At 43.3% G+C, this 23,935-nt stretch overlaps 1 protein-coding gene across 1 annotated transcript in view; it reads right to left on the reverse strand.

The window, feature by feature from the left end:
• Positions 1–8,407: 8,407 nt before the first annotated feature.
• The window catches only part of EEF1AKMT4 (EEF1A lysine methyltransferase 4), a 49,345-nt gene continuing 33,817 nt past the window's right edge, over positions 8,408–23,935 (reverse strand). Inside the window, exon 3 of the mRNA XM_070754164.1 lies at positions 8,408–8,948. Coding sequence (XP_070610265.1) covers positions 8,661–8,948 — 288 coding nt within the window. The 3' untranslated portion in view covers positions 8,408–8,660. The remainder of the gene's footprint in view (positions 8,949–23,935) is intronic.

The raw sequence follows: 23,935 nt of genomic DNA on the forward strand, positions 1-23,935 counted from the left end.
TCCAGAACTGGACACAGTATTCCAGTATCCGAGGACTCCCTGTAAATGGAAAGTGAGCTATTAAGAATACGAAAGCCTCCTTTGTTAAGCACAATCATGGGATCATGGGCTTGGAAGGGATCCCAAAGGTCTTCTAGTCCAACCCTCATTGACTTGTATTTGCGTTTCAGTTTTTTCTTTAACAGAGTTCAAACACGTTTAGTGTTTTATTTATTTTTTTGTATTCTGCCTTTATTGTTTGATTGATTTGACTTCAGACCTTTATGCATTTCTTCATCTCTCATTTTTCAATTTAAAAGGTTATAGAGGTGGAGACACAGTGTTTATTTCTGCAGAATTGGCAATAAAGTTTTTGAGCAGGCATTTATTGTTTCAGGAATTGAGGCTTTAAACAGTCTGTATTTTCCAGAAATGTTATAATGTTAAGAAATGTTACCACAAGAACTTTACCCTTAGATTATCCACTGTTGACCCCGTCAAAGACCTTGGGATACTCCTATCAAATAACCTAAGTGCCAAAGCCCCCTGCAACAACATCATCAAAAAGGCTTCAAGAGTTGTTAATCTAATCCTACGTAGCTTCTGCTCCGGTAATGTCACACTACTAACCAGAGTATACAAAACTTTCACCAGACCAATCCTTGAATACAGCTCATCTGTCTGGAACCCACACTGCATTTCGGACATAAACACTCTAGAAAATGTCCAGAGATGCTTTCCTGGAAGAGCCCTCCACTCCTCCACTCGCAACAGAATACCCTACACAACTAGACTTACAATCCTAGATTTAGAAAGCTTAGAACTACGTCGCCTTAAATACAATCTAAGCATAGGCCATAAAATCATCTGCAACAACGTCCTTCCTATCAACAACTACTTCAGCTTCAACCACAGCAACACACAAGCACACAACAGATACAAGCTTAAAGTAAACCGCTCCAAACTCCACTGCAGGAGAAACGACTTTAGTAACCGAGTAGTTAATGCATGGAACTCACTACCTGACTCTGTAGTATCATTTTATTTATTTATTTATTTATTAGATTTGTATGCTGCCCCTTTCCATAGACTCGGGGCGGCTCACAATACAATAAAACAATTCATGACAAATCTAATAATTTACAATTTAAAATTTAAAATAGTTAAGAAAACCCCATTTTTAAACAGGCATACCTACAAACATACCATACATAAATTATATAGGCCCAGGGGGGGATATCTCAATTCCCCCATGCCTGACGACAAAGGTGGGTTTTGAGGAGTTTACGAAAGGCAAGGAGAGTAGGGGCAGTTCTAATCTCTGGGGGGAGCTGGTTCCAGAGAGCCGGGGCCACCACAGAGAAGGCTCTTCCCCTGGGGCCCACCAACCGACATTGTTTAGTTGATGGGACCCGGAGAAGGCCGACTCTGTGGGACCTAATCATCCCCTAAACCCCAAAATTTTACCCTTAGACTATCCACTGTTGACCTCACCCGATTCCTCAGAGGTCAGCAAGGGGTGTGCATAAGTGCAACAGCGTGCCTTCCATCCCCTGTCCTAATGTTTCTCTCTTGCTATTATCATGTATATAAACATTGTTATATCTTTGTATGCTACCAATACGTACTTGACAAAACAAATAAATAAATAAAAATAAATAAATAACAAAATGTACTGCACTGGAATTTTTGCTCTCTATTCTTCCCCTGAATATCTATACTGTGAATATAACATTTCCAAGTTCGGTATTATTTTTTCATAATCTTTTAAGTCAGTGGATCATTCTGGCAAACCGTTGAATCTTTTGTGCAATTGGGAAGATTTCTATGTACTTGCCAAACAATTCCTCAGCCTTCTAGTTCGATTATATTCACTGATTTTGGTTTCTGCTCCTCTTTATAGGACTTCAATTGAATGATCCTCCCTACTTTCTTTTTTATATTTCTTATTGAATTCTAAAGTTTCCCCACACATTCCTGTTTTATTTCCAGGGTATTCTGTTCACAGCCCACACTATTTTGTACTGGTTAGAACGTTTTTTGTTTTATTTTGCACATTGCAAAGATGTCATTTAAAAAAATATTTGGTCCAATTTCTGCACCACCAAAACAACTCAATTATTCGCAGTCACCTCCCCCAAAATAGCGTTCTTTGAAATGCATTGCAAATTAAGATTCCAGAATGAATCTTAATTTGCAATGCATTTCAAAGAACGTTATTTTGGGGGAGGTGACTATATAAGGGCGCCATTTTCCCCTCCATTTTTTCAAGTTTGGTGTTTATGCTTTTCACTGTCTTCCAAAAGCAAAGAGGAAAATAAATTCAAAAGCAAACTCTGTAATTATTTTGCACAAAAATGTGAAGGAATACAACTGAAAAGGTTTTGCATTTCCTTAACCTTATTAAAATATACATTATTTTCTTCTTATGCAGCATTTGTGGTAGCCTCCAGAGGGAATTTTTATAGAGATGTAGGCTCACTTTACGGCCTTCTACAAAATAGCAACTTGTAAAAAAAATGTTTTTTAAATGTAGAAGCAGTAGATGAAAGTGAAATGAAAGAAATAGTAGGAAATATACATAAGATTAAGAATACAAGAGTTAAAGAGATGAGAAGAAAAATCTTACACAAATGGTATTATACACCAGCACAACTTGCACACTTCCAGGGGAAAGGGAAAGGTAATTGTTGGCATGGTTGCCAAAAGAAAGGAATTTTCATGCATATGTTCTGGGAGTGTGTAGAAATTCAGAAATTTTGGAAGGAAGTGCAGAACGAAATAAATAAAATGTTAAATATTAATTGGACAATTACAAAAGAAATAGCGATATTAATTAAACAAAGAGAACTAAGAGATTTTAGAGAAATAAAAACTGCAGCACTGGAAAGCGCTCAAGCGGTAGTGGTATTGGGTTGGGAAGAGTCTATAAAATGGACACCACAGAACTGATACTGGTACATGGTGGATCACATTCATTTTGAAATCATGGAAATAAGATTAAACAACTTTGATGAAAATAAACTGGAGAAGCTGATGGCACGATGGAATAAGGTGAAAGGTTATACGCTGAGTAGAATCTGCGACGCAAATGTGAAAAATAAACTCCAATAAACCATACTTACAAAATCAATAAAAATATATTTAAAAATAAATAAATAAATGTAGAAGCAGTATTTTATAGTATCCTTGGGGCAGGAGTTGGGCCAGAGCTAACTACAACAATTTCAAGTCGAAAAAAGATAGCGATGTTCACGGAACAGGAAAGACGGCATCAGAGCCATTACGCCTAAATTGCATAATTAGCGGGCTGCTACCAGAATGCCAACACTGGACCACACCAGTAGAAACCCACCCCTGCCCTGTAAGTAGAACAGCAGAGATATGGAAATCAGCTGAGCCAGAAAGAAGGAATATAGGAAAGGATAGTGCAGGGGTGGGTGAGTCGGGCCAGCTGATTATCGGAACCACCGGTTCGCTCAAACCCAGTAATGCTCCACAGGGAGGGGTGCAGTGGAGTAGCAAGTTTGTGCAGTATTTATTGAATGCTTAATAATTTTTTTTATTGACCTCCCTTCTCTAGTACCTTAGTATGATCTTTAATTACTTTTAAAATAGGAAATAATTAAATAGTATGTTTTTACCCATAAACGCTTTAGTCATATTAATCATTATCTAGAATTGAACTTTGATAGCAATGAAAGGAGATTGAGCTACTTGCCTAATCTGTTATCATACTGAACCTTGTGGGTTCAGTACAAAACCTTAAAATATTACTGGCTTAAATCTTAGGCAGTACAGTGGTACCTCTACTTAAGAACTTAATTCGTTCCATGACCGGGTTCTTAAGTAGAAAAGTTTGTAAATAGAAGCAATTTTTTCCCATAGGAATCAATGTAAAAGCAAATAATGCATGCAAACCCATTAGGAAAGAAATAAAAGCTCGGAATTTGAGTGGGAGGAGGAGGAGGAGGAAGAGGAGGAGGACAGTCACTGCCGAAGGAAGAAGGGGAGGGGAGGGGAATTAAAAAAAATCCAAAACTTTAAGGCTTAAAAAAAAGAAATAGAGGGATTCTGAGATGGCGAGGAGGAGCACGCGCCTTCCATACACCCGGTGTGAGGCTGCCTCCCGTACATTGCGCCAGAGAGAGAAACCCAGGGGGAATGGCAGGAAACTGGCTGGGCCTTCGTGCCGCTCTCAAATTTCCTGGGAAATTTTTCGGGGCTCGGGTTCTTAAGTAGAAAATGGTTCTTGAGAAGAGGCAAAAAAATCTTGAACACCCGGTTCTTATCTAGAAAAGTTCTTAAGTAGAGGCGTTCTTAGGTAGAGGTACCACTGTATGACCTTTCAGTCATTTTAATTTTTCTATTTGGGAGCTGCCGTGTCTCCCCGAAAACATGAGCCTGTTCTATCGAGCTCTCTGGTAGACTCCTCCCAAAAATGCACAGATACAATTTCAGACACACACGTTTGAAAATTCAAAACAATGTTCTTTATAATGAAAATTCACTTAAACCAAGCCCTCTTTTGGGATAGCAAAAAGCACTTGTCTCCAAACAAACTGGTCATTTGTACAAGTCCCTTATCAGTTCTGAGATACTTAGCTTGCAGCTGTGAGGCAATTCACAGTCCTTCTTTTTTCACAAAGTGAAACACACTTTGCCCTGGTTTAGTTTCAAAGCGGGGGAAAATCAGCACACAAAAGGTCAAAGTCAGTAAAGCAGGCACGAAACACAACGATCAGATAATCCTCCACAATGGCCAAACCCACAGGCTGCTATTTATAGCAGCCTCACTAATTACCACAGCCCCACCCAACCACAGGTGGCCTCATTTTCTTTGATAATAATCTCTCAGTTGTTGCTGCCTATGCATCGCTCTCCACATGCGTGGCTGTATCATTAACTCTTGTTCTGAATCCAAGGAGGAGCTAGATAAGTGATCTCCTTCTGAGCTGTCTGCCCCACTCTCCTCCTCCCTGTCACTCATGTCTTCTTGGTCAGAGGAGCCTTCATCAGCAGATTCCACCGGAGGCAAAACAGGCCTGCAGCATGTGGATGTCTCCCCCACCTCCAGTTCTTGGGGCAGGAGTTGGGCCAGAGCTAACCACAACAGACCCTGACTTATATTATTTTTTCGAACCCTGAAATAAGCGCTTGGCCTCATTACCGTGCGTTCAAAAACCTGATTGGGGTTATTATCAGGGGAGGTCTTAAGGTGGGGGTAGAACAGGGTATTTGGGAAGGCAGTGCTGGGGTCACATACCCACATACTTCCAGATGTCTAAGAAGGAGAGAGAAGTAGCCGTTTTCCCGTCGCTTTATCCCAAATGGTTTACATCGAGCGCTGAAGTTGCAGTTCTCAAAAGTCTTCCTGCATTGCATCCTACTCAGAACCTGAATGTGAGGAGAAATATCTCCAAGCAGCTGTTGACTCTCTTTTAACTGTGAGGGGAAAAGTGCTATTTCTATCCAGGGTGTCCTCATACGCATAACGCCTGGATACATCGCCTGCTGTTCTCTATGCGTTAAAATGGGTTGGAGAAGAACAAGAGATAAGATGGCGGACATACGGTAACCCCATTTCCTTTTTTATTGGTAGTCCTCAACTTACAACATTGACTCACTATGGTGGCAAGAAAGTTGTATAATGGGGCAAAACTCACTGAACAATTGTCTCGATAACAAACAGATATTTTGGGATCAATTGGGGTCTTAAGTTGAGGAGTACGTGCATAGAAACAGGAAATCTTTCTCCTTAACTTTTAGTAACTTTATCTCAGGTTCTCCTTCTCCGGGACACAACCTAAATATCACTTAATTTTATTAGCACCTATATATTTCTTTGAGAGAAAATAACAACCCAGGATTGGTTTTCAATCATTCCTGTTTGCATAGTAGAAAAGGCATAGCAGAATTTCAGAATTTCAGGCTGCAGAATTAATCTGAAGTACTTCAACGGTGCGTGGAAAGGCCGTTGCCCACCAGAGGCGTTATTAAGACTACAAGTCCCATCGCTCCCCGGCCGTTTGAAAAGGCACTGAGTTGGAGAAAGTCGGTCAAAACCAGCCGGCAGAGAAGACATCAATGGCTGGGTTCTCACAACAGCTGAAGTCCATGTTCAAGAGTTCATGAACTGTACATGATATTTTGTTAAAGCTTTGTTAGAAGATTTAAAAAATATCTGACTCTGTCTATCAAAGTCTTAACATACTCTTTGATTGACAGGTTGAGGGCTCCTCCCCAGAAGAACCAGAATAATGTTGAGTTGGGGTACCAACCTTCTGAAATGGTCTCTCATTGGAGATCTGGAAAGTGTCCTTATTCCTGAATTTTTAAAAAGTTTGTTTAAAACAGAGGCAGCCAAAAAACGGCCTCGAAGACACTTAAGGATTCAGAGCACAGTGTCGAGATTTTTTCTTTTAAAAAGAGCAACTTCTGAGCTTCCAACCCCTCCCTCCCCTGCTTTACATAAACTGGTTCAAAGCAACTCTACAATATGAGCAATAGGATGAGGTTGGTGGGGTGGAAGGGAAGAGAAATTACTTTTTCTGCAACCAAGTTGGCAGAAGAAAACGTTCCCACCCAATTTCCCCCGAGGACAGGGCCCTCCTTGCCAATCAAAGAGGAGGCTTAAGGGGAAAAAAAAGTTGCATTAAAAACGCAGGGAATTACCCCGGGTGACCTAAGAGCAGGGCCGTCCATCCTTGGCAACTTTTAAAACTGATGGACTTCAACTCCCAGAATTCCTCAGCCAGGGTTGAAGTCCCCTGGTCTTAAATAGCAATAGCATTTAGATTTACAGTGTTCCCTCTTTTTTCGCGGGTTCAAACTTCGCGAATAGCCTATACCACGGTTTTTCAAAAAATATTAATTAAAAATACTTCATGGTTTTTTTTTTCCTATAACCATGGTTTTTCCTGCCTGATGATGTCATACGTCATCGCCAAACTAATAATTTTTGCAAATAAATAACAAAAAAAAAATAATTATTGTTAATAAATAATTATGTTTATAAATATCAGGATCACTAAATATCTTATTCAATGGTGAGTACCAGTAATAATTGTGAGTAAATGGTTCTTAAAGGAATGGGAAATGGTAATTTAGGGGTTTAAAGTGTTAAGGTAAGGCTTGTGATACTGTCCATAGCCAAAAATGGCGTTTTTACTTCCGCATCTCTACTTCGCGGAAATTTGACTTTCGCGGGCGGTCTCGGAACGCATCCCCCGGGAAAATCGAGGGAACACTGTATATACTGCTTCATAGTGCTTTTACAGCCTTTTCTAAGTGGTTTTCCAGAATCAGCCTCTTGGCTCCCCAACAATCTGGGTCCTCATTTGACCCACCTCGGAAGGATGGAAGGCTGATTCAGCATTGAGCCGGTGGTGAGATTTGAACTGCTGAACTACAGCTAGCAGTTAGCTGAAGCAGCCTGCAGTGCTTCACTCTAATCACTGCGCCATCCTGGCTCTTAAAGTCGCCAAGGTTGAATAACTCTGCTCTAAGCTACTCCATCTTTCCTTTACATCCGGTGTGAACGGGGTTTGCTCTATTGTGACTCATCATCTTCTTTTAATGACCCCATAATCCCTCACAGGGTAGAGTCTTGGACAATTGAATGGAGCTGAGAGTTTACTGGCTGGATGCCCTTCCTATTGCCAAGGCAGAGTTATATTCGGCAGATATATTCTCCTTGTGCCCAGAGAGAGAAATAGAGTGATACCTCGTCTTACAAACTTAATTGGTTCTTAAGGTGAAAAGTTTGTAACACGAAACAATGTTTCCCATAGGAATCAATGGAAAAGCGATTAATGTGTGCAAGCCCAAAATTCACCCCTTTTGCCAGCCGAAGTGCCCATTTTTGTGCTGCTGGGATTCCCCTGAGGCTCCCCTCCATGGGAAACCCCCACCTCCGGACTTCCATTGCCAGCGAAGCGCCCATTTTGCGCTGCTGTGATTCACCTGCTGGGATTCCCCTGCAGCATCACAAAAACACGGAAGTTTGGAGGTGGGGTTTCCCATGGAGGGGAGCCTCAGGGGAATCCCAGCAGTGCAAAAACGGGTGCGTCACTGGCAACGGAAGTCTGGAGGCGGGGCATCCCAGCGGCGGCGGTGAGTTTGTAAGGTGAAAATAGTTTGTAAGAAGAGGCAAAAAAATCTTAAACCCTGGGTTTGTATCTTGAAAAGTTTGCATGACGAGGCGTTTGTAAGACGAGGTATCACTGTATCTGCCTCCACTTAGGATCGAACTCACAGCCTCCTGATTGTGGGCAAGAGCTCCACCGCTAGACCACCGCACCACTCTTTGCTCTATTGTAACTCTATCTCGTAAAATCAGACAGGATGTGCGGAAGCAAAAAAATCACTGAAATCTCACACGCGGGCGCGTCCCGTCACAAGAGTTTGCTTCCTGCTCATGCTCAGAAGCAAAATCTTGCTGGGACCCGCGTGCACGCACACGCCAAAGATCCGAAGGTGTGTTTGCAGCGCACCAAGAGTGGCGGTAGCAGCAACTCCCAGGTGGAATCACTCCCTTTCCAACATGGCTGGTTGAGGAATTCTGGGTGTTGGAAGTCGTAATAGTGGTCAAAGTTGGAGACCCTTGACCTAGAGGAGGTATTTTGGCACTGCCCTTTGAGAACTTTGCTCCACCGTTGGCGGTATTCCTTCCCTGGAGATCAGAGTTGAATGTTGAAGAGGTAGTTTTCACAGTCCGGTTCTTGGAGGGGGTACATGGGCCCGGCGAAGGAGGGATGGCGATGGAGGCTCTGCCCCAGGGCCAAGTCGGAAGGGGTCAACACCCCGCCTTTCTTCATGACGTAGAGGAAGTAGTGGAAGTCCCTCCCATAACTGATGTGTTGGATGGACCAGTTGTAGGCACGCTGGGCATAGTGACGTTTGCGGAAATGCGGCTGGGCGAAGGTGATGGAGATAAACTTTCCTCTGGGTTGCAAGACTCGGGCGACCTGGTAGAAAATAGAAAAAAACCCAGAAAATCATCTGTCTGGAACCCACACCGCATTTCGGACATAAACACACATCCAGAGAAACTTTACTAGAAGAGCCCTCCACTCCTCCACTCGCAATAGAATACCCTACACAACCAGACTTACAATCCTAGGTTTAGAAAGTTTACAACTACGTCGTCGCCTTAAACACGACCTAAGCACAGCCCATAAAACCATCTGCTACAACGTCCTTCCTTTCAATGACTAATTCCCTTCAACCACAGCAACACAGCAACACACAACAGATGCAAACTAAAAGTGAACCACTCCAAACCCGACTGTAGGAAATATGACTTTAGTAACTGAGTAGTTAATGCATGGAACTCACTACCTGACTCTGTAGTATCATCACCCAACCCCCAAAAATTTACCCTTAGACTCTCCACTGTTGACCTCTCCCAATTCCTAAGAGGTCAGTAAGGGGCGTGCATAAGTGACCAGAGTGCCTTCCATCCCCTGTCCTAATGTTTCTCTCTTACTAGTATCAGGTATATAATTATTATTATATCTTTGTATACCACCAATACATAGAAACATAGAAGTCTGATGGCAGAAAAAGACCTCATGGTCCATCTAGTCTGCCCTTATACTATTTCCTGTATTTTATCTTAGGATGGATCTATGTTTATCCCAGGCATGTTTAAATTCAGTTACTGTGGATTTACCAACCACGTCTGCTGGAAGTTTGTTCCAAGGATCTACTACTCTTTCAGTAAAATAATATTTTCTCCTGTTGCTTTTGATCTTTCCCCCAACTAACTTCAGATTGTGTCCCCTTGTTCTTGTGTTCACTTTCCTATTAAAAACACTTTCCTCCTGAACCTTATTTAACCCTTTAACAGGGTCCCATCAACCAGACGATGCCAGCTGGCGGGGCCTAGGGGAAGAGCCTTCTCTGTGGGAGCCCCGGCCCTCTGGAATCAACTCCCCCCAGAGATTCACAATGCCCCCACCCTCCTTGCCTTCCATAAGAATTAACTATTCTATTAATTGGGTTAGAAGTTTTATATATTGGATCAAAAAAGCACAACAAAGGATGTTCTTTCTGCACCAACTCAGGAAGCTCAAACTGCCCAAGGAGCTGCTGATACAGTTCTACTAGTTTTTCTCATCATTCCTATCATACTTTCCCCCCCAGTTAGGACTGTATGACTGTAACCTGTTGCTTGTATCCTAAGATTTTTATTAATATTGATTGTTTCTTCATTGCTTCTTTGACCCCTATGACAATCATTAAGTGTTGTACCACATGATTCTTGACAAATGTACCTTTTTCTTTTATGTACACTGAGAGCATCTGCACCAAGATAAATTCCTTGTGTGTCCAATCACACTTGGCCAATAAAATTCTATTCTATTCTATTTATTTTATCAAAATGTTGTAAGCCGCCCTGAGTCCACGGAGAGGGGCGGCATATAAGTCCAATCAATCAATCAATCAATCAATCAATCAATCAATATGCAATTTGCACAGCTCCTCCCCCCCCCCCAAAAAAGTCCTTTTCGAGTGAACAACCCCAAGTCAAGATCTCACACGGACACGTTGTCCAAGATACGGCTTTGTTTGCAGCTGAGTGGACTGACCCTTTTAATCATCATTTTCTCCTCTCTGGAACTAAACTCCTCCTAATAGGATGGAAAAGAACATCAATTTGCTTGCTTGGCTTTATCCAAAGTCAACGGCACTTGCGGCCACGGGCCAGGCGTGATCGGCATGCTAACGCCGAGGCCGCAGGGTCTCCAATGCCAACGTTTGGCGGAGTGGTGCCTTTCTCTCTTTTTTGCTCGCTGTGGGGGTTCTGTTAGTGCAGCCAACCTGGGGAACCCCCCCCCCCCAAACACACACACAATTTTACTCTTGAAAGACCCTCACCAGCATAGGTGGGGATTGAATGCTGAACAGCTTGCAAGAGAGGCTGGGACAGGGATAAGAACTGCAGTTTTTCTGCGTCCAGCAATTTCAGAAGAGAGTGAGAGCAAGAGTCGAGAGCGAGAAAGGAGAGAGAAAGAGGAGAGAAGAGTGGGGAGAAAGAGAGAAGAAAAGAGAGAAGGAGAAAGGGGAAAGAAAAGAGAGAAGTATGGAGAATTGAGGGGAGAGAAGAAAGAAGAGAGCGAGAGGGAGAGGGGAGAGAGAAGAGAGAGAAAGAAAGGAGGAGAGAGAGGAGAGAAAGGGAGGAGAAAGAAAAGAGAGAAGGAAAAAGAAAAGGGGGAAGTAGAGAGAATTGAGAAGAAAGGGGAGAGAGAGAAGAGAGTGGAGAGAAAGGGAGGAGAAAGAAAAGAGAGAAGGAGAGAGAACTGAGAGGAAAGGGGAGAGGAGAGAGATAGAAGAGAGAAGAGAATAGAGAGAGGAGGAGAGAGAGAGTGAAGAGAATGGAGAGAAAGACAATTTAAGCCAACGAACACTCTTCAAGGTAGCCCCATGTAGAAACATAGAAGACTGACGGCAGAAAAGACCTCATAGTCCACCTAGTCTGCCCTTGTACTATTTCCTGCATTTTATCTTAGGATGGATCTATGTTTATCCCAGGCATGTTTAAATTCAGTTCCTGTGGATCGATGCTTAGATAAAATACAGGAAATAGTATGGACCATGAGGTTTTTTCCTGCCGTCAATCTTCTATGTTTCTATGTAGAGTGTATTGCAATAATCAAGGCAGGAGGTGATAAGAACATAAGATCATAAGAACATAAGAAGAGCCATGGTGAATCAAGCCAAAGCCCATCGAGTCCAGCATTCTGTGTCACACAGGGGCCCACCAATTGTCCTTGGGGATCTTGAGCAGAAAGAGAAGGCAAGACCCTCCCTTTCCCTTGACCCCCAACAAATGGGACCCAAGGGAACCCTGCCTGCCTCAACCAACATAGAGGTGGCACTTGGACATCTGTTTCAATAACCACCAATAAACTTGGCATCCATGAATCTATCTAATCCTGCCTTGAAACTCTCAAGGCTGACAGCAGCCACCACTTCTTCTGGAAGTGGATTCCATAAACCAACGACCCTCTGGGTGAAGAAATATTTCCCTTTATTTGTCCTCACTTTCTTACCTATGAGCTTTAGGGAGGGGCCCCTCATCCTAGTATTGTGCGATAGAGAAAATAATTTTTCTCTATCCACCTTTTCTATCCCATGCATGATTGTATACACTTCGATCAAGTCACCCTTTAAACGTCATCTTTCAAGGCTGGAGAGACCAAGGCATTGCAACCTGGTTTCATAAGGGAGGGGCTCCATTTCCTTGATCATTCTTGTTGCCCTTTTTTGCACTTTTCCCAGTTCCATTATATCCTTCTTGAGGTGCGGTGACCAGAATGATGTCAGGTGATATGGCTGGTCAGGTGATATGATGGTCAGGTGATATGGCTCCATGTGCCACCTGTGGCATATCTACCATCATGGACCTATCATAACCATTCCAGGTCCCCGGCAGTCTGGATTCAGGCCCGGCTACAGCACGGAAACTGCTTTGGTCGCGTTGATGGATGATCTCTGGCGGGCCCGGGACAGGGGCATGTCCTCTGTCCTGGTGCTTCTTGACCTCTCAGCGGCTTTCGATACCATCAACCATGGTATCCTTCTGCGCCGGCTGGAAGGGTTGGGAGTGGGAGGCACTGTTCTCCAGTGGTTCTCCTCCTACCTCTCCGGTCGGTCGCAGTCGGTGTTAGGGGAGGGTCAGAGGTCGACCTCTAGGTTGCTCCCTTGTGGGGTGCCTCAGGGGTCGGTCCTCCCCCCCTGCTATTTAATATCTACATGAAACCGCTGAGTGAGATCATCCAAGGGCATGGGGTGAGGTATCATCAGTATGCGGATGATACCCAGTTATACGGAAAGGGGCGGCATACAAATCTAATAAATAATAATAATAATAATAATAATAATAATAATAATAATAATAAATTCTCAAGCTGGGAGGGGTGTGTGCTCATCGCCTCCTCCCTTCCCCATCCTTGTTTCCCCCAAATTGGAGTAACCGACATCTGCATGCAAGCAAAGCATTTGATGGACCATGAAATTGTGGTCTCTCCCAGATCAGAGACAGGCAGCCCTTGTAGGCTTCGGGCTACGTTTTCATCTGGGCCACTGATTCAATGATGTCTCCTTGCCAACGTGAGCCAAATATCCATCTGTCCGTTAAAGGAAGTTCGGGACATGGATTTTTTTTTTTTAATGTGTTGGTCATTGAAGAAATGGGAGAAAATAGTATTGATGCCTTTACCCGTTGGTGTTATGCAACAGGATATCAGGGGGGAAAACAGTATACATAGTAGTCTTTGGCAGACATTACATAAGGGATGCTGATCCAGTTCTACAGAGGAATCGTTGAGTCTGTCATCTGCACCTCTATCACTGTCTGGTTTGGTTCTGCAACCCAACAAGACCGACGCAGACATAGAAACATAGAAGATTGACGACAGAAAAAGACCTCATGGTCCATCTAGTCTGCCCTTACACTATTTCCTGTATTTTATTATCTTAGGATGGATACATGTTTATCCCAGGCATGTTTAAATTCAGTTACTGTGGATTTACCAACCACGTCTGCTGGAAGTTTGTTCCAAGCATCTACTACTAAGCCAACAATGTACAGCAGCAGCTAAAAAATCCAACACAATCCTAAGCTGCATCAACAGGGGAATACACTCCAAGACCAGGAAAGTCTTAATACCACTCTACTAGGCCCTGGTCCGACCACACCTGGAGTACTGTATTCAGTTCTGGTCACCACACTTCAAAAGAGACATTGAAACTCTGGAGAAGGTGCAGAAAAGAGCAACCAAGATGATTAAGGGATTGGAAACCAAGACTTACGAAGAGAGACTGAGGGAACTGTGCATGGATAGCCTAGAGACAAGGAGGGCCAGAGGGGACATGATAGCAGTCTACAAGTATATGAGGGGATGTCACAGAGAGGAGGGGATCACTTTATTCTTCAGGGCACCAGAGGGCCGGACAAGGAACAACGGCTGGAAGCTGACCAAGGAGAGATTCAACATGGAGATAAGGAGGAACTTCCTGACGGTCAGAGCGATCAACTAATGGAACAACCTACCAGAGGACGTTGTGAACTCCAACACTCTGGACATTTTTAAGAGAAGATTGAACTGCCACTTGACTGGTGTACTATAGGGTTCGTGCTTGGGCAGGGGGTTGAACTCGATGGCCTTTCTTTCTTTCTTTCTTTCTTTCTTTCTTTCTTTATTTATTTATTTATTGGATTTGTATGCCTTGAACTCGATGGCCTTCATGGTCCCTTTCAACTCTAACAATAAATAAATAAAATCAATAAATAAGTTTGTTCCAAGCATCTACTACAGACTTCAGTGGATAATCAGAACTGCAGAAAAAAACAATTGCTGCCAACCTGCCTTCCATTGAGGATCTTCTATGGCTCTTCTATGACTTGTGGACTTCAACTCCCAGAATTCCTGAGCTAGCATGATTGGCTCAGGAATTCTGGGAGTGGAAGTCCACAAATCATAGAAGAGCCAACTTTGCCTACTACCCCTGGCCCAACCTATTAAAAACACTAATGGAGGTAAGGAAAGAAAATAGGAATACGGGAAAACAAATCCCTTAGTTTAGATCAGGGGTCTTCAAACTTGGCAACTTTAAGACTTGTGGACTTCAACTCCCAGAATCCTTGTGGATGTCAACTCCCAGAATTCCAGGAGTGGAAGTCCACAAGTCTTAAAGTTGCCAAGTTTGAAGACCTCTGCTTTAGACAGAGCAGTTTTACTAATCCCATTACTTCCGAAGATTCCCCACTGGATTCTACAGTTATGAAACAGCAAAGAACTTTTCTCCTTGCTGACTTGACCCAATCCTATTCTGCTGTTTTATTTACCGGATTTCTCCGTTGCTGCTGGCCAAAGAGCACGTGAGGATAAGAAGAGGCCAAAGCCAAGTATAATGACAGCAAGGAGGGTAAGGCCAAGTCAAGGCCAGGTCTGCCAAGTACAGAAGGACCATCAGCCAAAGAAGCATCATAAACTGAAGCCGGGCCAGGAATAGGAAGGAAGGGAGGGAGGGAGGGAGGAAGGAGGAAGGAAAGAAAGAAAGAAAGAAAGAAAGAGGAAAGAAAGAAAGAAAGAAAGAAGGAAGGAAGGAGGGAGGAAAAGAAAAAGAAAGAAAGAAAGAGGAAAGAAAGAAAGAAAGAAAGAAAGAAAGAAAGAAAGAAAGAGGAAAGTGAGAAAGGAAAAGCAAAGGAAGGAAGGAAAAACAAGGAAGGAAGGAAAAAAGGAAGATAAAGAATGAAAAAGAAAGGGAGAAAGAAGGAAAAAGAAAGAAAGAGGAGAAAGGGAAAGGAAAAGAAAAAAGGGAAGGAAGCAAGGAAGAAAAAAGAAAAAGAAATAAGGATGGAAGGAAGGAAAGGAAGGAAAGGAAGGAAGGAAAACAGGAAGAGAAAGAAAGTAAAAAAGGAAGGAAGAAAAACAGAAAGAGATTGGAAAGAGATTTTCGGCCACTCAGGTTTTCTTGCCTCACTGTTAGATAATCGCTAATAAAGTTAGTTGCTATAAGGCACTCTTGAAAGGGGGGGATGGAGAGAGAAAGAAAATAAGAGAAAGAAAGAAAAAGAAAAAAGAAAGGAAGGGAAAGGAAGGAAGGAAGGAAGGAAGGAAGGAAGGAAGGAAGGAAGGAAATGACCTGCCAAAGGACAACTCCTTCCCTATCCTGGGACAGGAATGACCTAAACTGGGGGAACCCAAACCCCCCGCAGGGCAGGACAGTCACTGAAAAATATAATGCAAAGATTGAGCAAAAGATGTACAGCATTTGTCCAATTCTAACTGTACCTGGAAAGTTCACACATGATGAAAAGGACATTAAAGAGGACATTGATGACATTGATAAACTAGAGCAAGTTCAAAGGAGAGTTACAAGGATGGTGAGTGGTCTGGAAACCACGTCCTATGAGGAACAGTTAAAGGATCTAGGGATGTTTAGTCTGCAAAGGAGAAGACTGAGAGGAGATTTGATAGCTGTCTACAAATATCTGAAGGGCTGTCACAGGAATCAGCATTGTTCTCATTAGCACATGGAAGGACTAGAAACAACGGAATGAAACTGCAAGGGAGTCAATTTAGATGAGATATCAGAAAAAAAAACTTTCTAACGGTAAGGGTGATAAACCAGTGGAACAGCTTGCCACAGGAGGTGGTGGGCTCACCTTCACTGGAAGTCTTCAAACAGAGACTGGCCGGTCATCTTTCTGGGATGGTTTAGTGAATCCTGCATTGAGCAGGGGATTGGACCCGATGACCCTGGAGGTCCTTTCAACTTTATGATTCTATGTAAACCAGGGGTGTCAAACTCGATTTCATTGAGGGCCGCATCAAGGTTGTGTTTGACCATGGGGTGTGTGTGTGTGGTCAGGGTAGGAGTGTCCATGTCGGGGGGGCGGGGGCACCTTGATTGACAAGTGCTAAGGTAGGACTTCCCTCAAACCCTCCCTCTCGTTATAATCTCCTTTTTTCCTTGTCACTGGCAGAACCCAACATTCATTCATTCATTCATTCATTCATTCATTCATTTATTGGATGTGTATGCCGCCCCTCTCCGGAGACTCGGGGTGGCTAACAGCAATAATAAGACAGTGTATAACAATAATCCAATACTAAAAACAATTAAAACCCATTATAATAAAAAACCAAACATACATACAGACATACCATGCATAAAATTGTAAAGGCCTAGGGGGAAAGGGTATCTCAATTCCCCTATGCCTGGCGGCAGAGGTGGGTTTTAAGTAGCTTACGAAAGGCAAGGAGGGTGGGGGCAATTCTAATCTCTGGGGGGAGTTGGTTCCAGAGGGCCGGGGCCACCACAGAGAAGGCTCTTCCCCTGGGTCCCGCCAAGCGGCATTGTTTAGTTGACGGGACCCGGAGAAGACCCACTCTGTGGGACCTAACTGGTCGCTGGGATTCGTGCGGCAGAAGGCGGTCCCTGAGATAATCTGGTCCGGTGCCATGAAGGGCTTTATAGGTCATAACCAACACTTTGAATTGTGACCGGAAACTGATCGGCAACCAATGCAGACTGCGGAGTGTTGGTGTAACATGGGCATATTTGCAAAAGCCCATGATTGCTCTCGCAGCTGCATTCTGCACGATCTGAAGTTTCCGAACACTTTTCAAAGGTAGCCCCATGTAGAGAGCGTTACAGTAGTGACATCAGAGCTGGCCACGCCCATCCTGGCCACGCCCACCCAGCATTCTGAGATCAATCCCAACCCTCAATGAAATCAAGTTTGACACCCTTGTTTTACGGGGAACGTTGGATCTATAGCTCTCATATAACATTTGTTACATTTTTTTCTCTGCTTGGTTGTTTTCTGGCTGATGTTTCATTACTCAACTAACCTCATCAGTGCCGGCGAGGGTGGTATTTGCTCCATGTTTACATGCAGTAACTTTGCACGCCAATGTTGATGGTAGTCTGATTTCCTTCGTGGTAGTTCCTTGATTAGGGAATTGTTTTTCTCCTTGATCCTTTGCCTGGTGTTAATCCCCGCTTATCTGGGTGTGGGCTGCTGGAGAGGACGTCCTTTTGTTTCCTCCTTAGCCTTTTTATTGTCTGTTTTGAATGGTTTTTAAATGTGGTTTATTTTTGTGTGCCTGTAGATGGCTGATTTGTCTAAATACCAAGCTTCCAGGAATTTCCTACCACTTGTTCTAGGACGCTCACAGTTTCTCAGTTAAACTATAAATGAGTGTGTCTTTGCATTGTGATATTAAGGATCTTCATCATGTTTGATGTCCATAGATGTTTATTTATTGTTAGAGTTGGAAGGGACCATGAAGGCCATCGAGTTCAACCCCCTGCCCAAGCAGGAACCCTATAGTACACCAGTCAAGTGGCAGTTCAATCTTCTCTTAAAAATGTCCAGAGTGTTGGAGTTCACAACATCCGCTGGTAGGTTGTTCCATTGGTTGATCGCTCTGACTGTCAGGAAGTTCCTCCTTATCTCCATGTTGAATCTCTCCTTGGTCAGCTTCCAGCCGCTGTTCCTCGTCCGGCCCTCTGGTGCCCTGAAGAATAAAGTGATCCCCTCCTCTCTGTGACATCCCCTCGTATACTTGTAGACTGCTATCATGTCCGCTCTGGCCCTCCTTTTCTCTAGGCTATCCATGCCCAGTTCCCTCAGTCTCTCTTCGTAAGTCTTGGTTTCCAGTCCCTTAATCACAGTTTGTCTCACCATGTACACACCAGGAAAGGTGACCTAGTGGTCTTCTAAGATTTTCCGGTCAGGCTTGCTTGCTTGTTTATTCAATTCAATTCAATTCAATTCAATTCAATTCTATTCTATTCTATTCTATTCTTATGCCGCCCTTCTCCTTAGACTCAGGGTGGCTTACAACATAGAAACATAGAAGTCTGACGGCAGAAAAAGACCTCATGGTCCATCTAGTCTGCCCTTATACTATTTTCTGTATTTTATCTTAGGATGGATATATGTTTATCCCAGGCATGTTTAAATTCAGTTACTGTGGATTTATCTACCACAACTGCTGGAAGTTTGTTCCAAGGATCTACTACTCTTTCAGTAAAATAATATTTTCTCATGTTGCTTTTGATCTTTCCCCCAACTAACCTCAGATTGTGTCCCCTTGTTCTTGTGTTCACTTTCCTATTAAAAACACTTCCCTCCTGGACCTTATTTAACCCTTTAATATATTTAAATGTTTCGATCATGTCCCCCCTTTTCCTTCTGTCCTCCAGACTATACAGATTGAGTTCATTAAGTCTTTCCTGATACGTTTTATGCTTAAGACCTTCCACCATTCTTGTAGCCCGTCTTTGGACCCGTTCAATTTTGTCAATATCTTTTTGTAGGTGAGGTCTCCAGAACTGAACACAGTATTCCAAATGTGGTCTCACCATCATTCTATATAGTGGGATCATAATCTCCCTCTTCCTGCTTGTTATACCTCTAGCTATGCAGCCAAGCATCCTACTTGCTTTCCCTACCGCCTGACTGCACTGTTCACCCATTTTGAGACTGTCAGAAATCACTACCCCTAAATCCTTTTCTTTTGAAGTATTTGCCAACACTGAACTGCCAATACAATACTCAGATTGAGGATTCCTTTTCCCCAAGTGCATTATTTTACATTTGGAAACATTAAACTGCAGTTTCCATTGCTTAGACCATTTATCTAGTAAAGCTAAATCATTTACCATATTACAGACGCCTCCAGGAATATCAACCCTATTGCACACTTTAGAGTCATCGGCAAATAGGCAAACTTTCCCTACCAAACCTTCCCCTATGTCACTCACAAATATATTAAAAAGAATAGGACCCAGAACAGATCCTTGTGGCACACCGCTTGTAACCTGACTCTGCTCAGAATACTCGCCATTAACAATAACTCTCTGATGTCTACGCTTCAGCCAGCTGAAAATCCATTGAACTATCCAGGGATTAAGTCCAATCTTCACTAATTTATCTATCAGCTCTTTATGTGGAACCGTATCAAAGGCTTTGCTGAAGTCCAGGTAGGCAATATCCACGGCACCACCTTCATCCAACACCTTTGTGACATAGTCAAAGAAATCAATGAGATTAGTCTGACATGATTTGCCTTCAGTAAAGCCATGCTGATTTGGGTCTAATAAGTTATTGTTTTTTAGGTGCTGATTTATCCTCTTTTTGAGTAGAGTCTCCATCATTTTAACTACAACTGATGTCAAGCTAACTGGCCTGTAGTTACCAGCTTCTTCTCTACTGCCCTTCTTGTGAATAGGCACAACACTGGCCATTCTCCAATCCTCAGGAACTTCTCCTGTTAACAAGGATTGGTTAAACAAATCAGTCAGGGGGGTAGCAATGACAGATCTGAGTTCTTTAAGAACTCTGGGGTGGATGCCATCTGGACCCATTGCCTTATTTATCTTTAATCGTTCAAGTTCTTCTAAGACATCGGCTTCTAAGATCACTGGAGCTGAATCCGTACAGCTGGAAGCAATGCTATATCCCTCTATAGTATTATTTTGTAAGGTGTCTTTTGAGAAAACTGAACAGAAGTAGCTATTGAAATGGTCAGCGATCTCCTTATTCCCATTAATGCATGTATTATTCCCGGTACTAAGCTTCGTGATGCCGCAGTTTTTCTTCTTCTTATCATTAATATATCTGAAGAAGGTTTTATCCCCCTTCTTTACAGATTTGGCAATTTCTTCCTCTTTTGAGGCTTTAGCAGCATATATTATCTGTTTCGCCTCCTTCTGTCTCATTTTATATACCTCCCTATCAGCTATACTTCCAGACTCTTTATACCTCCTATAGGCAGCCTTTTTTTCATTGACTATAGCCCTTACATCATTGCTAAACCATAGCGGTTTCTTCTTCCTTTTACCTTTAGTTATTTGTCTTACATACAGTCCAGTGGCTTTTAAGATGGCCTTTTTTAATACAGTCCACTGGATGCTCGCTCCTGCCATTTTATCCCTCCCCTTTAATTCATTATCTAAATATTCTCCCATTGCATTAAAATTTGTTTTTCTGAAATCCAATACTTTGGTTGCATTATAGGATTGCTCACAATGAGTTTTTACATCAAACCACAAACATAGATGGTCACTGCAACCTAAATTTTCTCCCACCTTGACATCTGAAACCCAATTCCCATTCGTAAAAACTAAATCTAGAATATTCTCCCCTCTAGTTGGTGTCTTAACCAGCTGTGCCAGAGCTGCTCCTGTAATGGCCTCTACTATATTCTTACTTTTGCATGTAAGGGCACTGGGGATATTCCAGTCAACATCAGGCATGTTGAAATCACCCATAACCACAATATCTCCCTTTACTGCCATTTGGGTAATTTCATCCACCATCTTGTTGTCATATTCCTCGGATTGCCCTGGAGGCCTATAAATCACCCCAATTCTAATGACAGAACCTTCTTTATTTTGCATGCAAATCCAGAGAGTCTCTAGATCTTGACACGTATTTTGAATTAGTGTTGTTTTTAGACTTTCTTTAATATAAATGGCTACTCCACCTCCCCTTCTCTCTATTCTATCCTTCCTATACAGTGTATATCCTGGTATGGATATTTCCCATTCATTAGAATCCTTAAACCATGTCTCAGTTATGGCAACCAGGTCCAAATTATCTCTAGATATTATGGCCATTAATTCACAGAGCTTGTTGCTCAAGCTTCGAGCATTTGTGCACATTACCCGAAGAACATTATTTTCGTTATTAGTTTGCCCCTTATCATCAACAACTACATCTATATTATTTGCAGCTCCCTTTTCATAAGCTTCCAAAAACTGCTTTATCCTCATTGGTCGGGGACAGAAATCACCCACATCAGTTAACATGTTAACATGTTAACATGTTAACAATAGCACTTTTTTTTAAAACAGAGCCAGCCTATTGCACCCACAATCCGGGTCCTCATTTTACCCACCTCGGAAGGATGGAAGGCTGAGTCAACCTTGAGCCAGTGATGAGATTTGAACCGCTGACCTGCAGATCTACAGTCAGCTTCAGTGGCCTGCAGTACAGCGCTCTACCTGCTGCGCCACCCCGGCTGTTCTTTGAACTGGATCATGGAAATCAGATGGGAGAATACAGGGCTGAACCAAGACGCAGCTGGGCAAACATTAAATTCCAACGTCAAAGAATTTGGGGGCAATTTAGCTCAGCACAGCTAAAAGACACTATGTTATTAAAAGCCGAAAGGTTTGATTGAGGATCAGAACGGCGAAGAGATTGGGAGAAAAGGGAGACTCTTTTTTTTTCATGCATCACGCTAATAAACGATTCACTGTAAAGTGAAAGCAAAAAATAGTGCCTGACTATTTGCTTTTTTGCATGAGAATAGCAACACGTCTAAAAACGAGCTGAAGAGCCCATTTTTGCGTGCTGAACACCATCTGTTGACTTAAACTGAAGGGACGAATCGAACCGACAATCCTACTGTTTAGCTACTCCCACTGAAGGATTAAAAATGGCGCAGTGGGTGTAAAACCACAGCGCCCAACTCTGTTTCTGTGACACACACAGTCCTTGACTTACGACTGGTCGCTGTTCAAAGTTACAATGAATCTTCCTGATACGATCCAGTTCTGAGATTCCAATTGCTGGGTACCCCACTCAGGTCACATGGTGGCATCAATCTCTCAAGACCTAAAATGGGTCACTTAACATCAAAAACAGCATCAAAAAAGCACAACGAAGAATGTTCTTCTTGCGCCAACTCAGGAAGCTCAAACTGCCCAAGGAGCCACAGATCCAGTTCTACAGAAGAATCACTGAGTTTGCCATCTGCACCTCTATAACTGTCTGGTTCGGTTCTGCAACCCAACAAGACCGACACAGACTTCAGAGGAGAATCAGAACTGCAGAAACATAGAAACATAGAAGTCTGACGGCAGAAAAAGACCTCATGGTCCATCTAGTCTGCCCTTATACTATTTTCTGTATTTCATCATAGGATGGATATATGTTTATCCCAGGCATGTTTAAATTCAGTTACTGTGGATTTATCTACCACGTCTGCTGGACGTTTGTTCCAAGGATCTACTACTCTTTCAGTCAAATAATATTTTCTCATGTTGCTTTTGATCTTTCCCCCAACTAACTTCAGATTGTGTCCCCTTGTCCTTGTGTTCACTTTCCTATTAAAAACTCTTCCCTCCTGGACCTTATTTAACCCTTTAACATATTTAAATGTTTCGATCATGTCCCCCCTTTTCCTTCTGTCCTCCAGACTATACAGATTGAGTTCATTAAGTCTTTCCTGATACGTTTTATGCTTAAGACCTTCCACCATTCTTGTAGCCCGTCTTTGGACCCGTTCAATTTTGTCAATATCTTTTTGTACCGTGTTTCCCCGATAGTAAGACCCCCCCGATTGTAAGACATATGGGGGGTTTCAGGGGGGTCGGCTAATATAAGCCATACCCCGAAAGTAAGACATATGTCTTACTTTCGGGGAAACACGGTACTAAAAGCGAGGGAGGCGTCCGCTACTCCCGCCGCCGCCTTTGCTCTCCCCGCCGCGCCTGGGGCTGCCTGCCTGCCTGCTGCCGTAGCCGGGCTGGGCGCAGGGCATCCTCGGCGTAGGGCAGCAGCGGGAGGAGCTGCAGCCTCCGGAGCTGGCCAGCCGGGCACCCCCAGGACGCGCATCGTGGACCGGCCCCGCCGTGGCGCAGGAGGGATGGAGGCCGGGCCCGACGGGCAGCCGCGCCTGCCGCGCAACGCCGCCTAACGCCGCCCGCCCGGAGGAGAAGAGGCCTCGCCCGGGCCAAAGCCTGAAGACGAGCCGGCCCCGGTGCCCGGGACAATATAACACATACCCCCAAAGTAAGACACAGTGGGGCTTTTGGGGGTAAAAAGATAGTAAGACACTGCCTTACTATCGGGGAAACACGGTAGGTGAGGTCTCCAGAACTGCAACACAGGATTCCAAATGTGGTCTCACCAGCACTCTATATAGCGCGATCACAATCTCCCTCTTCCTGCTTGTTATACCTCTAGCTATGCAGCCAATCATCCTACTTGCTTTCCCTACCGCCTGACTGCACTGTCAGAAATCACTACCCCTAAATCCTTTTCTTCTGAAGTTTTTGCTAACACAGAACTGCCAATACAATACTCAGATTGAGGATTCCTTTTCCCCAAGTGCATTATTTTACATTTGGAAGCATTAAACTGCAGTTTCCATTGCTGCAATGGCTGCCAACCTGCCTTCCATTGAGGACCTGTATACTGCACGAGTCAAAAAGAGGGCGGGGAAAATATTAACTGACCCCTCACATCCTGGACATAAAGTGCTTCAACTTCTACCCTCAAAATGATGCTAGAGAGCACTGTACACCAGAACAACTGGACACAATGACAGTTTTCACCATCACTCCGCTTAACAACTAATTCCCACAACTCTGTCAAATAATCTAATAAAATTGTATTACTATTATTCTTCTCTTC

Source organism: Erythrolamprus reginae, chromosome 5 (genome assembly GCF_031021105.1).
Source record: "Erythrolamprus reginae isolate rEryReg1 chromosome 5, rEryReg1.hap1, whole genome shotgun sequence".
Classification (NCBI taxonomy): Eukaryota; Metazoa; Chordata; class Lepidosauria; order Squamata; family Dipsadidae; genus Erythrolamprus; species Erythrolamprus reginae.